This window comes from Kogia breviceps, chromosome 2 (assembly GCF_026419965.1).
Source record: "Kogia breviceps isolate mKogBre1 chromosome 2, mKogBre1 haplotype 1, whole genome shotgun sequence".
NCBI lineage: Eukaryota > Metazoa > Chordata > Mammalia > Artiodactyla > Physeteridae > Kogia > Kogia breviceps.
Window position 1 is genome coordinate 14,063,328 of NC_081311.1, and position 16,656 is coordinate 14,079,983.

Sequence of the window (16,656 nt, forward strand, 5' to 3'; positions counted from 1 at the left end):
TCTCCTTGGGTGCTCACCCCTGGGGGAGAGCCACGGGGCTGTGGCAAGGTTTCAGAACAAATGTCTGTGCCGGAGTAATTGCAAGAGCAGTGGGGGAATCGACAAAATGATATTCACGCTGCCTTGCTGTTGGCTCTTCTCTGATATGACCTCATGTCTGTTGCAGGGCCCCGACTGGGGGACCCAGGAATGCTAACCTATCTGTCTTTCTGCTATGTTTTTTTTTTTTGAATGTCAAAACCCTTCAGCATCACTGAAGAGAGATGAGCGCCCCTTGTTCTGGCAGGGCCTCATGCCAGAGGGAGGGAGGAGGTGATGCATCCACAAAGCAAGGAAATTATTTCTGGAAGTTGCACTCCTGTCCTCTATTCTTACGATTAGGGTTGTTAATCTTTGGGGTGGGGTCCCATACTCCTTTGGGAACCTGACAGCTGTGGATGCCCTTCCAGGAAAATGCATGAACAATTTGCACATCATCTCAGGGGGCTACAGGCTCCTCTGGTCCACACTGGTGCCTGGGCTAAGGACTGGCTCTGCAGAGGGCAGGAGCCAGGTGCTGAGGCGATTTGGGGACTGGGCAGCCTCTCTGCTAAGTGGGAGTTGGGTGGCACATAGGGAGAGGCCTGGTTGTCACTGGGAGAAAAGGAGCGTCTCATTTGGTCAAGTTTTAAATATCAAGTACGGGGGTGGACAGATCAGACGCCCTACCTTTCTGGCTGGAGTTCAGCCTTGCCCCACGTTAGCTGGCTTTGCAGGGGCAACGGTCCTGCAGGAGCAAAGCCACGCAGCCCTCGTTGCTGGTCTCCGGCTCAGTCCACACCACCTTTAAGGAGCGCACTTGTCTTTCCTTTCAGAAATGGCCCCTACATCTGCATATTCATCTCCAGCCCGGAGTCTGGGGGACACAGGAATAACACCTCTGTCCCCTTCCCACACTGTGGTAAGAAATGTGTGTGCATGGGGAGGGGGGTACGTGTGCTGCTTACCTTTGCTTTCAGAGGCGCCTCTCATGTGATGGGCTGCTGAGCGGCTTCTCACGTTCATGGGTGGAGATTAAGTTGTCCTAGTGCCAGCCATGTGAGACCTACCAAGCCCGTTCGCCACTGTGGGTCAGCAAAGGCTTTCCGTGGTGACGCTGGTGCTTCTGGAGCCATTGGCCTGGGTGTGGGGAACGTGAGCAGGCAGGGTGGGAGCAGCTCTTTAAAGATTCAGGGCTCAGAGACTGCAAGGCATCCTCTTGGGAGGAAGCAGCCACTTGGGGCTGGCGGGTGAGTCAGTGAAATGCAGTGGCTTTTCCACTGTAGTTAACCGCCATGACCCAAAGCCGTGGCTGTAATTGCTTCTGCACCAGCTTGCCCGAGAGAGAGGACCTGGGCAGCGCGGGGGGCTGGAGGCTGGGCGTTTGCTCCTGCCCTGCCCCTCGCTGCAAAGGTAGATACCGCGGGGCAGCCATTCCAGGGGGTTCCATGTAGCCAACCAGAGAGAGCTACGCGGCTTTGTACAAGCTGCTCAGATCCTCAAAGCAGACCCTGCTGAGAAGAACTTCAGAGCCATCGCTGGGTAGGGACGCCAGCTTGTCTTGGTTTTCCTGGAACCGTCCTGGTTTCCACGCAAAGTCCTGTATCCCGGAACTCCCTCAGGCTTGGGAAAACTGAGAGGCTTGGTCACCTAACAGCTGGGTCCTGTGGTTTTCAAACTCTGTACCCTGAGGGTTCCCTGTAAAAGCTTCAGGATAAGCTGAAGGGGATGGGGTGGGGGCGGTGTGATGAAAGGCCAGACACGTGGCTCTCACCCCCTGGTACTCTTCAAATCTAAAAATTATTGGTATAATTTGAAGTTCTGTGGATGTTAAAAAAAAAAAAAGTCTACATTTGCTGAACGAATTTTTTGGAAGTCCGGAATGGCCTGACCTACTCACTTGACAGATGAGGAGAGGCTCGGGGCCCCAAGGGGCCAGGACTCAGCAGGGTCATATGCTGGCTACGGCAGGACTCCGCAGGGTCCCTGATATGCTGAGCCCCACACCCATGCGTGACACGCCCGGGCAGGTGGAGGGGTCACCTGGCAGGTGCACAGGGCACAGCTGAGCAGGGTCTGGAGGTCTGTGCAGGGACTGGGGGAGGGCAGTGGCGGGGCAGAGAGCAGTGTCACTCAGGGAACCACTGGGGTTCCAGCCCAGATGGAAGAGTTTCCGTAATTAGCCACGTTTGTGCACAGTTGATAAAGGGAGTGTGGGCAGGGGCCCTCCCCAGTGGCCTGGCCCTTGTTCAGGAGACACCTCCGTTTCCCCCTGAGTCGGTCAGGTAGGGGCTGAGAAAGCCTGCCCTCTCCCCGGGGCTCACCACGTGGCAGCCTTGAACCAGAACGTGCAATATGCTTCTGTCTACAGTGGGCACACAGCAGGGCAGGGTGGAACCCGCTGAAAGCCTGGCTTGACTGCCCCACCCACCCCCTGTACCCCGCTCTGTTATCTGCAGAACGATGCGGACCCAAACGTCTCTGAGCAGCAGACGTTTCTCGTGGTGGTGGCTGTCGACTTTGGGACCACATCCAGCGGCTATGCCTACAGCTTCACCAAGGAGCCAGAATGCATCCATGTGATGAGGTCAGTGCCGTGGGCCGGAGGGGCAGGTGCTGGCGCTGGTCGCTGTAACTATGGAGACCGGGGGGAGGGCCTTGGGGGAGAGGAGAGGGATTAATACAGTGAGCAGGTGAACGGTACGCAGTCAGCGGGTCCTGGATTCTGGCCCCGCTTGGCCCAAACTCACCGTGCCACTTCGGGCAAGCCACTTCTGATCTCTGGGCTCCTGGTTCCTGGTCTGTAAACGTGTTGCTTTAATTCTGACTTGGTTTGGGGAAAGACCTGGACAGTATGTTTGAAACCAGGTGTGATTCCAGCGTACAGCCTGGGCAAGAGGTGCTGACTTAGAAGATGCTGGTGATGGAGGAGATCCAGGCCTCCACTCACCGCTGTGTGACCTCATGCAATTGCTGAACCTTCTAAAGCTCTGTTTCCTCATCTGTGAAATGGGGATAATGGCAGTACCTGCTTGTGTGTGTGTGTGTGTGCAAATGTAATGAGATTGCCTATCAAGCACTTAGCACGTAGTAAAATGTAAGCAGGGAAGGTGCTAGTTCTTTGAAGTGAAGTCATGAGATGATAGTAATCCAGAAGTAGAAAGCACCACGCCTGAGAAAAAGCAGAGGGGGGTGAATTTCAGCCAACTTCACCCTGAAGCTGCCCTGGGTCTCCTGGGCCCCCCGCCCCCCCCACTCGTGCACACAGCAGCCCTGGCGTCTACCCCATCCACGTGTGATCAGCTGTCTGCGAGGACCCTGGTCTATCCTGGCACCAGTGCCTGCTCCCCCAGACTGGCTCACGCCTTCTTGCAGTCTGTGGCCACTCAAAGCTTTGGGAACCAGGGGTTTATCACCCTGGTTTTCCAAATCCAAGGATGGCTCTGAAGATACATTGTGATGGGCTTTGCAATTCCTTCAGCTGGTAATTGTGGAATTCAGTTATCACTCCCAGAATAGGATCTTATGCATGTTTTATAGAGAGTGCTGTTTAAAACATAAGTCATGATAAAAGCGATCCTTGCCCCACTCTTGATTTAGGCCCTGCCTTTCCTCTGGAAAACTGGATGTCCTAAGATGCTTCAGAGACCCGTGGGTGTCATCTCATCAGGAAAGAACAAAAAGCCAGTGTTAGTAGAGAACCCTGATTGCAGCATCACCTTCGGTGTTCAGTCACCACCAAGATCCTGCTTCGGGTTAGTGGGGCAGATGCTGTGAGGGTCCGCTCCGCCATCTCCTGAGGTGGGAGCCTCGGAAAGAAAAGAGCTCTGTGTTAAAAGCCAGAATCAACATTTATCAGCTTCTAGTTGTTTTAAGACATGTTATTTCAAAGGGATAGTCATGTAATGAAAAGTGAAAAAGAAGAAAAGAGCAAAAATAACTTTGAACTTGCTGGGGAGGAATTCTCACAAAGCGTCCACAGAGTTCAGGGTCTCTAGGGACCTTGTCCTAGTTATCGGAGAGATTTTTGGAGGGAGGTTCTACCTGAATTTTATTTCAGTCAGAACATATGAACATAACCATGATCCAGACGGACAGAGTTATGAATGAGAAAGTTTTAAGTTTTTGTATTTAAATAGGAATGAAGAATTAAAGATTTGAAAGGCAAAAACCTCAGGAAGTCCATTACCTACTGAAAACGTCAGCATTAATAGTAATGGAAAATGCATTTCTGAAAGGTTGTGCGGAGCGCACCTCTGGCCCAGGCGCCAGTGTCTGTCTGGGTGGGTGATCATCCCTTCATCTCAGTGGGGTCACCATGGGGACTTTGGCCCCCTGGGTAGAAGCCTGCGTCCTGATGGGGCTTGACTGGGAAACGGGCCAGGGATGACTCCAGCCTCATCTGTGTGGCAAATCTAGGTGGAGCTTGGCTCTCCATCTGGACTGTGATGTCAGGGGCAGGTGAGAGCCCATCCAGGAGTACAGCCACCTCCCCAGGAGGGCAGGCCAGGGAGAGAGGTGCGCTGCCCCTCGGGCCTATGTCTCCATCAGGGGCTGCTCGTAGGGGTCGTGTGGCGAGTGGTAGGACCAGAGCCAGCTGCTGAGCCAGGGCCTGGTAGAGGAGACAGCACCCCTGGCCTCTTGGCAGCCGGGCCTTCTCTGCCGTGGCCCCAAAGGAGGGAGAAGCATCCACTCTCTTTGCTTTTCTCCTTCCTTCTATCTGCGAGAAGGAAGGAAGCTTTGCTGGGGCTCAGCCTACCCTCTGATTGCTCCACGGCCCCTCCCGTCAGTTCCGGGACGGAATCCCATCGCATCTGCCTGCCTGTCTGTCTGTATCCACCCCTCCCCGCTTCTGGGTCCTCTTCAGCATATAGATGTGCAGGATATGGTTCCTTCCCTCCTCACCTCAGTGCTGGTTCCCATCAGCCCTCTCACCCACCTTGTTGCTGTGAGTGTCCCCCCAGTATGGGACTGCCCAGGTCTGTTTCCTGCCTGGATCTCTTCCTGAACCCCAGGCTTGTATCTTCAAGCCCCTCCTGGGAGCTCGATGCCAGAACGTTCAAATAAAGCTCTCCACGTTTCCTCCTGCCTCCTTCTTGGCCAGGGCTGCTGGCATCTGGGAGGGGCACTCTCTCCTCCAGGCTCCCATGCTTGAAACCTCTGGGGCTCCTGGCACCTGCTCCCCACCGAGGCCATTTGGCTCGGTTCTCCCCTGGACAGCTCCTCCCCCGTCATCCCCTCTCTCTCTTCCCAGGGCTCTCTACCCCCGTATGAGCTCCCTCACCTCGAGGCCTGAGCCTCCTGCTTAGCCTCCTGGCTTCCCGTCTCCCGCCCTTTAGTCCAGTTCGCTCCAGTCAACAGTAGCTCTGATTCTGTCCTGCCGCTGCTCTAAAACCGTTAGTGGTTCCCTATTACTCACTGGTTAAATCTCTCACTCCGGGCTTCCCTGGTGGCGCAGTGGTTGAGAGTCCGCCTGCCGATGCAGGGGACGCGGGTTCGTGCCCCGGTCCGGGAAGATCCCACATGCCGCGGAGCGGCTGGGCCCGTGAGCCATGGCCGCTGGGCCTGCGCGTCCAGAGCCTGTGCTCCGCAACGGGAGAGGACACAACAGTGAGAGGCCCGCGTATCGCAAAAAAAAAAAGAAAAAAAAAAAAATCTCTCACTCCTCAGGGTTCTCTTCAGCCTGGCTCCTACCACCTTCCCAATCTCGTTTTTCACACATGTACACAATCACTCTTCTCATTTACACGCTTTCTCCAACCTACACAGTCACTTAGCTTGCCCACCTCAGAGCAGCCTGCAGTGTCCTTCCCTCCTTCGACATCAAGTCTCTCCTGAGCCCGGCATTCTTTGCAAGGCCCCATCTCTGGCACCTCTGTCTCCTCTGACCCCTCTGGGACATTTCCCTGGACCCCCCCCCCCATTTCCATCTGATGAGGCAGGTATTTATGTGTTCGTTTATACCCTACCTGTTTCAAAGAGGATGCAAACTAGCTATCCATCTGCTATTGGGTGCTTGCAAATTAAAGAGCCAAAAAACAAACAAAAAAACCCATTACCTACTAGGTTGTGAGTTATCTGAAGGCAGAGACATAAATGTTTCATCTCTGTGTCGCTAGCAGCTGGCACACAGTAGATGCTCAGTGAACGCTGCAAGGATGAAGCAGACTTCGTTACTGAGCAAGAACCTGGCACTTGTCCCTTTCGTTTTTCTTATTAACTGAAGTTGTGTCTCTAGTCACTACTCAACCAGCTAAACCAGAGGGCCCCTTTGGCAGCCACCACGGGCACTCACATCTCTAACAGCCGTGCACGCAGTAGGCGCTCACACCGGTGCTGCCTGCATTGGGATTACGCAAGAAGGCCCATGACCTCTGCCTTTCCTCGGTGGCAGGCGATGGGAAGGAGGCGACCCTGGGGTGTCCAACCAGAAGACTCCAACCACCATCTTGTTGACTCCGGAGAGGAAGTTCCACAGTTTCGGGTACGCCGCCAGGGACTTTTACCACGACCTGGATCCCAATGAGGCCAAGCAGTGGCTGTACCTGGAGAAGTTCAAGATGAAGCTGCATACCACTGGGGTAAGCCAGCCTCTCCCTGGCCCCAAGTCTTCTGCATTCGAGAGCTGAGGTTTCCTCCAGCCTTTCCAGACCTTGGGGGGCCCTCAGGTTTCCCCCAAGCAGAAATGAATGTCCACTCACCTTGATTTAGAAACAACCCGGAGCACACAACACTTTCGTGGAACACACAGCACTTTCTGACGTACACACGGGCAGGGAGATATTCAGAATGGTTAGCAACTTGTTTGCTTTGGAAATTGACCAGTCAGAGAGACGCTGGCTGGCTGGAGCACAGGCAAAGGGGGCTGGGAGACCCCTGCTGTGCCAGGAGATCCCCCTTCACCTGCAGGATTGTTGGGAGATCAAGGAATCCTGAAGGAAGGACTCGGGGACGAGGGAGCATTTCGGGGGCTCTGGGTAGTTAGTGGTTATAACTAACCAGTTTGGAAGTAACAACCAGCAACAACGGGTTCATTGACCTTCTATGTGGGGAAGGAGGCAGCTCAGGAAATCAAGTGCCCAATAATCGGAGGCCCAGTGCCTGAAGTAGTTCTGCTTCCAACTTGCCAGGGTTTTGTAAGACGGCCAGGTTGATTAGCGCCCTCCCCCAAGCTTCATCGAAATGTTGGGCCATAGGATAGAGCTTTTTCAATTTAAGCATTTTATCCCTTCAATTTTCCTTAACTCTCAGTACTCAGAGATGCAGGATGGTGATAGTGTTTAAGACCACAGACCATGAGGCCAGATGGCCTGGGTTTAAATCCCACCTCTGACACCTTTGAGATACTTAATCCAAGTCACTTAGACTCTCCTTGCCTTGCTTTACCTTATCTGTGAAGTGGAGACATGGAGAGTGCTTTTCTTACGGGGATGTTGTAAGGATTAAAGGAATCAAAATACACAAAGCTCCCAGAACCATGCCAGTCGGTCCTTAGTGAGTTAAAGTCAATTGCTAGCTTCTATTATTTATTGCTTTCATATGTCCGCTTGTTAAGTGTTTGCAGATGACAAAACAAATGTTACTGGGAGACGCTGCAGCCGGCACCCTGCCTTCCAGGGCTCGGTGCTCACCCGTGTGTGTGTGTCTCTCTCTGAAGCACACTGACTTCGGCTCAGAATGCATCCTTCCTGTTTCACCTGATGGGATTCAGTGCCCAATAGGAATCTCCTGCGGGTGGAAGCCCAGGAATTTTTTCAATCTGAATTTTTCAGTTCCAAGCCTGTGGCTTCCTGATGCCTGGAAGCTGCCTGGGAGCCGCCACCCCAAAGCTGGGGTGTCTTTGCTGAGCCCCAGATGTGGGAGGAGTGGGCGTGTGTGGAGGGGTCAGGATGATGGGCAGGCCCCACAAGGCTGGCTTAGCTGCTTGATACCCCTTCACACTCCAGAGGCAAAGACTAATTACCCAGCCTGGATCAATCCAGAGGCCACACTGATTTTTTTCCCTGGTGGTGATGCGTCTTCTGGTTCCAGGAGACTTGGGGGTTTGTTCCCCTCTCTGCCCATTCCCACCCTCTGGGGACTGTTTTCATCATTTTTTAATGACCGCAGTCCATCCGGCGTCTCACGGAGCATCTTACACCCCAGGACTGCACTCAGCAACTGCTGTAGCTTCTGGCAGAGGAAGGAAGGCAGTGATGCCGGCCTCCCAGTGGATTAGACAGCACAAGCCTTAAAATAGGAGCTCTTCTATTTTTGTGACTTGGTTGGCAGCTCATCGGGAAGTGAAAGCTTCGTGTCTGTTTAGCACCGCGCACGTCAGTGATGTGGTATGATTATCTAGGCTTCCATTAGGAGGGGGTCCCAAGGGCGACCATGTGTGTCATGTGGAAATAGTATGTAAATTGCATCGGGAGTGGCGTCTGCTGCCTTTTTTTTTTTTTTTTTTTCTTCCTGGGCTCTGTTGCTGCCCCGAAACCTCTGCCCCTGGAGGATCCAGGGGAGAGAGGAAAAGAAGGAGGGAGGGAGGGAGGGAAGAAGGGAGCAGCGGAGGTGGGGGCTGAGGGGAGCAGCCAGGGCCTCCTCCACAGTAAGGGGACATTGCTGCCAGCCTTGTCCTGGGGGACGTGCCATCCTAGTCTGCCCCTCAAACACCAGGAAACACAAACTCGGTTCACTGGGTTCCCCAGGTCTCCAAGTGACAGTGCTTAAAGCCAGAAGGCATGTCTCTCCTCCTTCGTACTATTTCATTCCTGTCCCGGCTCTAGGACCTCACCATGGATACAGACCTGACGGCAGCAAATGGCAAGAAAATCAAAGCCCTTGAAATCTTTGCTTATGCCCTGCAGCACTTCAAGGAGCAGGCGCTGAAGGTAGGTACACGCCAGAGCCTGTGCTGAGGGTAGGGGGCACCTGCCAGCTAGGGGAGCAGGGACAGCCTCAGGGGAGAGAATGTGGGCTTTGTATTCAGAAAGCGGGATGTACCCTTGTGCACTGCTGGTGGGAAGGGAAAACGGTGCAGCTGCTGTGGAGAACAGCCTGGCGGTTCCTCAAAAGGTTAAACACGGAGTGAGCATCTGCCTGGCAGTTCCGATCCTAGGTATGTACCAAGAGAAACGAAAACATATATTCACACAAAAACTTGTATGTGAATGTTTCTAGCAGCACTGTTCATAATAACCAAAAAGCAGAAACAACCCAAATGTCCATCAGTGGATGAATGGTTAACTAAATGGGATTCACCCATACACTGCGATACTATTCAGCCTTAAAAAGGAGTGAAGTACTGATACCTGGTATGGCATGGATGGACCTTGAAAACATGATGCTAAGTGAAAGAAGCCAGATACAAAAGGCCACATACTGTATGATTCCTTTTGTAGGAAATGTTCAGAAGAGGCAAAGCCACAGAGACAGAAAAGTAGACTAGTGGTTGCTAGAGGCAGGGGGAGTGGTAGAGGAGTGACTGCCAGGGGGTATGGGTTACTTTTGGGGGGTGATGAAGTTAGACAGCGGGGATGGTTGCACAACCTTGTGAATATACTAAAACCCACTGAATTGTGCACTTCATTTTATTTTATTTTTTTGGCTGCGTTGGGTCTTCGTTGTTGCGCGCGGGCTTTCTCTAGTTGCGGCGAGCGGGGGCTACTCTTGGTTGTGGTGTGTGGGCTTCTCATTGCAGTGGCCTCTCTTGTTGCCGAGAGCACAGGCTCTAGGCACATGGGCTTCAGTAGTTGTGGCACAATTGCTTCAGTAGTTGTGGCTCGCGGGCTCTAGAGCACAGGCTCAGTAGTCTCAGTGCACGGGCTTAGTTGCTCCGCAGCACGTGGCATCTTCCTGGACCAGGGATCAAACCCGCGTCCCCTGCATTGGCCATGAACCCGTGTCCACTGCACCACCAGGGAAGTCCCAAACTGTGCACTTTAAAAAGGTGAATTTGATGGTATGTGAATTATACCTCAGTAAAACAAACAAAAGAAAGAAAGGCGGGAGACATCTGCGGCAGCTGTGGGATCTTGGGCGGGGTGCTCGTTCTCTCTGATACCCACGTTCCTAACATGAAAAGGGGGTCAGGTAACTGTGCCTCGTGGGTCGTTTGATAGTAAGTGAAATATTCGATGTTAAATGCCTCCCTGGGGGTCAGCAACTATTTACTTGGTAAATAATTGCTGCTGTCCCCCCTCTCCTCCATGCCCCCCACCCCAGACCCCATGGAAGAAGCTGACCAGGTGAATAAGCCCCCTTGGTTTGCCCTTGCAAAGGTTTGTTCAGTGATGGCCCAGAATTAAGAAAATGGCTAGTTTCCAAATGGAATATAGCCATCCACTCAGTGTCCCCTCCCATAGGCATGGTGATGAGTGGGCATAGATCAGACGATTCAAGAGCCTCGTGTATTGAACTCTATCCAAAAAGAATTGGGAACTTCAGAAGCATTTGGTATCATGTGATCGCTAGAAGAAATTTAGTGAATTCTAGAAATAGAGTAGAATAGAATTCTAGAAATAGGGCTAGAGGGAGACAAAGAAGTGAGGTCGTAACACTGCTTTCATCCATTCAAGTACCTCTTGTTTTGAGTACTTTTTGTGAGCCAGGTGCTATGCAAGTTCTGGCCACGTGGAAAGAAACCCAGTGCATCCAGTCGATGGGTGGGTGTCATGAGGGGGTAACCGTGGGTGTTGAGTGTTCGGTGAAGGCAGAGGTTCTGCCCAAGGGCAGCAGCTGGAAGGGCGGGTGTTTTGCGCTGGTGGAGCGGCCTAGGCACAGCTCCGGGGAAAGAAAACATAGCAGAGAGAGCAGGAATAGCAAGCTCCGGATGAGATCGTGTGAAGCCTCGAAGGCCAGGCCAAGGAATTCTTCCTGGGTCTCGGTCGTGGGGAGCCCTCAAAGGATTTCTCACAGGGGTTGCCATGGCCACAAGGATAGCCTTAGAGGAGGGGAGACCACGTGGTCCCGAGGGCCTGCAGGTGGAGGAGAGTGATATGTTAGCAGCTCACTCAGATCCTGAAGCAGGTCTGTCCGAGGGCTGAGGGCGAGGCTGAGACTCCAACTGTGGGGTCATTTGAGGAACATGGAAACCAGGGAGATAAAGGTGGTGGGGTGAGGGAGGGAGTGGTTCCTGGGGAAAAAATTCTTCTATGAAAAGGGGTGGGGAGAGGATTCTAAGGAAGGAAGTGGGAGGGAGATGGGCTGGGTTCACTTCAGGAAGAAGGTGGTGACCAGCCAGAGGCAGGAGCATTAAGGCCGGCGGGGACCTGCGGAAGGGAAGCAGCCATTGGTCCAGGAGACAGCGAAGCAGGAGAGGAGGTAGACCTCTGTCGGCCTGAGGAGAAGGATCTCAGAGGGATGGGCTCAGCGCCTGGAGAAAGATGAAGGCACAGAGGGAGATGGAGGCCTCCAGAATAATAGGAGCAGCCGTGGGGACTCAGGGAAAATGTAGAACTTGAGAAAGTCTACGACACTGGAGTGTGTTTCGAGTTGGCCAAGAAGAAAGGCGTGAACAGCCCATCTCTCAAGGGAGGGAGGAGGTGGAGGGGGCAGAGGTCAGGCACGGGCGTGGGTGGGTGGGTGGTTGTGGACCTGTCGGCTCAGCCAGAAGCTTCCGGAACCTTCTCTGAGCAGGGAACACGTTGTAAAGAAATTCCACGCAGAAGAGCTGTTTGAGGAGGTGTATAGGAACTAGGCCCTACGTAAGAGGCTGGCTGGTGTTCGAGGGGCGCATGGGCTCAGTGCAGAGGGGGACTATTGCATGTTGGACCAGAATAAGCTCAAGGAGAATATCTCAGAAATCACGTCCCTGGAGCAGTCTCACTATTCACGAGGGACAGTCAGTGAAAGTGCCTGACGTGAGATGTTCAGTCAGTGCCAGGTTCCTTCCCTTCCAAGCTGATCTCCACCCGCTGGCGGACAAACAGCTCATCAGACAACTTTCCACACAGCCAGGGAAGCCCATCATTCACCTTTGAGCCTTTTCCTGTTTAAAGCATTTAAAATACCCTGGATGGTTATAGGCTTAGAATCCCTCCCAACCCATCACATGCTCACCAGCTTTCAAAGCCCAGTGCAGACCTTCAAGGAAGTAAAACACGATTAAAAAACAAAAATAAACACAAACAAAAAATGGCTCTTTCACCAGCAGTCCCACTCCTGGACAGATATCCGGAAAAGATGAAAAGGTACATGCAAATTCAAAAAGATACATGCACCCCAGTGTTCATAGCAGCACTGTTTACAATAGCAAAGACGTGGACGTAACCTAAATGTCCATCGACAGATGAATGGATAAAGAAGATGTGGTATACATATACAATGGAATATTAGCCATTAAAAAGAATGAAATAAGGTCATTTGGAGCAACATGAATGGACCTAGAGATTATCACATTAAGTGAAGTAAGTCAGACAGAGAAGGACAAGTATCATATGTCATTTATATGTGAAATCTAAAAAAATGATACAAATGAACTTATATATAAAATAGAAATAGACCCACAGACATAGAAAACAAACTTACGGTTACCAAAGGGGAAAGGGGTGGGGAGGGATAAATTAGGAGTTTGGGATTGAGATTAGGAGTTCGACAGTATTATATATAAAATAGGTAAACAACAAGGACCTAGTGTATAGCACAGGGAACTATATTCGATATCTCATAATAACCTATAATGGAAAAGAATCTGAAAAAGAACATATATACATTCATATATATATTCATTCATATATATATATTCATTCATATCTATATATATATTTCTGAATCACTTTGCTCTACACCAGCAATTACACAACATTGTAACTCAGTTATGCCTCAATTTTTTAAAAAATGTTTCACATTGGTCTAAAGCAGAGATGTTTTTAAAAACATGTTTATGAAAAAAAAGTTTAGTGAATGTACTGAACCACACACTTAAAAATGATTCAGATGGTGAATTTTATGTTATGTGTATTTTCTCACAATGAAAAATGAAAAGTTGTTTTTAAATGAAAAAAAAAAATTTACTGATCAAAGAGGAAGTTAGTTCCGTGAGAGGGTGGGTCAGCCCCAAGATAACTAGGTGAAACAATAGAGAAAATGAGATACCCATCAGAAAGAAAATCGCCAGCCTATTAATCTTCTGAAATATGTCCCCAGAGCGGACTTTGATGCAGAAGCACATTAGTGTGTGTTTAGGTTTGATTGCAGATTTGTCTGGTGAATGTGGCAACAGGAGGGGAGGAGAAGGGAGGACTGAGCATCCATCAGAGGTCTTCTCTGGGCCGGATGTTCCCTGTGTGTTCTCGTTTAATCTTGCCAGTAACGCTGTAGTGTTATTCTCCCCATTTTACTGGTGGGAATACTGAGTCTGAGAGCTATTCTAGAGACATATTTTGTCTACCTGGGCCTGGTGGAAACCTCTGATACTTCCACCCATCCTGTTTATCCACATGGGTCCCACTGATTTTCTTTTTTTTGAAGAAGAGTTGATTTACAATGTCGTGCCCATCTCTGGTATACAGCAAAGTGACTCAGCTATACGCATATAGACATTCTTTTTTCAAAATATTCTTTTCCTTTATAGTTTATCCCAGGAGATTGCATATACAGTAGGACCTTGTGGTTTATCCATTCGAAATGCGATAGTTTGCATTTACCAACCCAAACTCCCAGTCCATCCCTCTCCCTCCCCCACCTCCCCCTCCCTCCAGCCTTGGCAACCACGTCTGAGCTCTATGTCTGTGAGCCTGTTTCTGTTTCGTAGATAGATTTTACGTTAACTGAAAGTCAAGGGCAGCACGGTTCTTGCTTAGGTCATGTTGTTCCTACCCTTCCCATCCTGCCAGGAAAACTCCGCTGATGTGCTGGGCCTGCAGTAAGGTGGGTGACAGTGAGAACTCGGATAACAGATGCTCCCAGTCGTTCAGCTTTCCGGTGGGCCAGGCACTGCTCAGATACGAGGCCAGAAGTAACAATTCAGTTAAGACCTTGGCCTTTCACGTCAAGATAGACCTGCGTCTGGGTCCAAACTTTGGCTCTGCTGCTTTCTAGCTGGGCAATCATCACGAAGATACCGAACGAATCTAGTAGCCTTAGTTTGCCAACCTGCAGAAGAGGGGCAGTGCTAATCTCTTCCTAACAGGATTCTCAAGCGGATTAATGCGGCTGAGGTATGGAAAGGGCTTAACAAGGTTGACACTGGAGCAAGCCGTCAGGAAGTGTAGCTCTCAGGAAATTATCCTCCCAATAACTGTACGAGCTTATTATTATCCCTACTGCACAGATAAGGAAGCTGAGGCCCGAGAGGTTGTCACTTACCCTAAGTCACATGACTAGGAAGTGGCCAAAGGCCTCAGATCTGCCCATCTCCCACCTGCAGCCACATCCAGGGAGTGGAAGGAGCTGGGAGCTCCCTGTTTGCTGTATATTCACAAAACAGACTCCTGTTCCTGACGCTGACAAGTTCGGGGGGCCGCGGAATAGATGCCCCGAGAGTTCACGGTCAGGAAGCCTGGATTTTCAGCGAAGCCACAGGAGGACCGGCTCTGTCCGCTTGACCTGCTGCATTTTCCTTGGCTTTAGGAGCTGAGCGATCAGACAGGTTCAGAGTTCGAGAACTCTGATGTCAGATGGGTTATTACAGTGCCTGCCATCTGGAAACAGCCCGCCAAGCAGTTCATGAGACAAGCTGCCTACCAGGTAAGTGCGGGGCTCAGGGAGGGCAGGGCCCAAGATGCACCCGACAGTGGCTGTCACCCCACTCCAGGGTCCCCCAGCATTCACAGGCCTCCTTGGGGAGGCAGCGAGGGGTCTCCCACAGGCAGGGGGCCAGGAGCCTTCCCGTTCCTCAGCTTCCTCCTGGGGGAGCAGCGGGGGTCAGACGGACAAGGGGAGGGGCTGGGCTCTGTTTTCCTTCTGACTTTATTCATTTCCGGGTCTTGTTGCCCCTGTAGGTTCCTTGGGGCTAGGATTGCAAACTGAGGTTCAGAGGTATTTCTCTGTGGGTGAATGGAAGGGAGACCCTCAAGGAAAAGGCTTGGGGAACAAGAATATTTGAACAAGGAAGAAATAAAGACAAGGCCAGTGGCCATGGACCAGGCACACCAGCCTGGTGGAGGCTGAAAGCTGCACATATGCAGCTGGGAAATAAAGGAAGTATGATTGTCCTCTGCACGGTTCATCTTAGGAGCAACACAGGAGCACGGCACGTACGGGCGCCCCAGACAGGGGAGAGGGCTGCCGGACCTTCCTGGTGGAGGACACCCACAGCCGGGTGAGGGCAGCGGTACAGTTAGGGAGCGCGCCAGTCAACATGGCGCCGTGGAGACAGAGCATTCCGGCGTCGACGGCCAGCCCATCCCTCGTGGATGCAGGGGGCACCACTGGTGCCAAAACCCTTGTGGCCTCCAACCCTCACGTTGTTCGTGGACAACCTGTACCACGATGGGGCTTCCATGAGTGTCTGACTTCATGGCAAGCATGGCAGGCCATACTGACCTGCTGTTCTGGTCCCGGGGACAGAGCTGGCCCCTGTTGTACTTAGTCCCCTGGGTTGAGAAATGAAAGCCGACCCTGGGGCCTGGGTCAGGTCTGTGCTGAGAATCAGTTTTCAGAGCCTTCAACCTGAGTGGGCTGGGGAAAGTCACAAAGGTCATAGATGTCCCCTGCCACCCCTCTCAGGAGAGAGCCATCTCGCCCTGGAGACACACCTTTGATGTTGAGTCTGTGGCCACATGTATAAATATAAACCTTTCCTTTCGAAACACCCATCTAATCAACGCCGATCTCTGAACACAGTCAAACGGCTCCAGGCTTCTTGGCGTCATGAATTGTCCTGGACGCTTGAGGCTTTACTCCAGGCGGCAGGTAGAGTTCAAGGAAGGGCAGTGTTCCACCCCCACCCGCCCCCGTACTCTCCCATTCCCTTCCTTCCCTTCCCCGCCCCAGGCTGGCCCCTCGGCTTTCCCCTTCCTCTGTTCAGCCTGAGAATCTGGCTCAGTCTTTGTGTTTTGCCAAAAATAGATTTGTTTGTATAGGGATGAAGGGAGAAGGTGGAAGTTCCAGAAGGAGGCGACTTCTTTAAAAAGGAAGAGACACAGATGCAGTTTCACTGTCCATGGGAGCCCTGGGCATCAGGGAGCTTTTCCTTGGTGTCAGCTTTCAGGCAGAGTCCAAAGACCCAAAGACGGGACAGGGGGACGTGGCTGTCTGCTAAGACACAGCCCGGGATCCTGAGTTTTCCCAGGAAGGATACTCAAGAATCATGGTTCTGACTTTCATTTTCCAGCCCATGGGAAGACTTCAGCTGCAAACATGTGACCCGAAAAGGGGACAGTTCTCATTTTTAGCCTGAAAAAGAAAGAGGTGCGGTGACTTGTAGATTTGTCGGGGCTCATGGAGCCCTGGGTGGGCTCTTCAAGGACTGCCTCTCTGAGAGGGTGGGGCCCGTGTGGGGAGAGGCCCTTTACAATGGGGAGGCCAAGGGGCAAACCAGGCTGAGGCGGGTGCGGCCTCCTCTGGGCTTTGGCACCTCAGGCAGTAGGAGTGCCAGCAGCTCCTGGGCAGGGCCCAGGTGACCAGCGTGGATGGAGGGGATGGGGGAATTTGCTTCCTGAGGCCCAGAGACACGCTGTGGATTGGCCTGTCCTCTCCATGCCGGGTAACGTTTGT

The 16,656-nt window shown here is 51.9% G+C and overlaps 1 protein-coding gene across 8 annotated transcripts in view; it reads left to right on the forward strand.

The window, feature by feature from the left end:
• Positions 1-16,656, forward strand: part of HSPA12A (heat shock protein family A (Hsp70) member 12A) — a 165,434-nt gene that overhangs the window by 131,033 nt on the left and 17,745 nt on the right. For all 8 annotated transcript variants that reach the window (XR_010838820.1, XR_010838822.1, XR_010838821.1 and 5 more), the window contains 5 exons: positions 855-940; positions 2,478-2,605; positions 6,413-6,599; positions 8,784-8,888; positions 14,569-14,685. Coding sequence is in view for 5 of the 8 variants with exons in the window: in XM_067024569.1 (XP_066880670.1) it covers positions 855-940; positions 2,478-2,605; positions 6,413-6,599; positions 8,784-8,888; positions 14,569-14,685 (623 nt within the window). In the remaining 3 variants the exon portion in view is untranslated. The remainder of the gene's footprint in view (positions 1-854; positions 941-2,477; positions 2,606-6,412; positions 6,600-8,783; positions 8,889-14,568; positions 14,686-16,656) is intronic.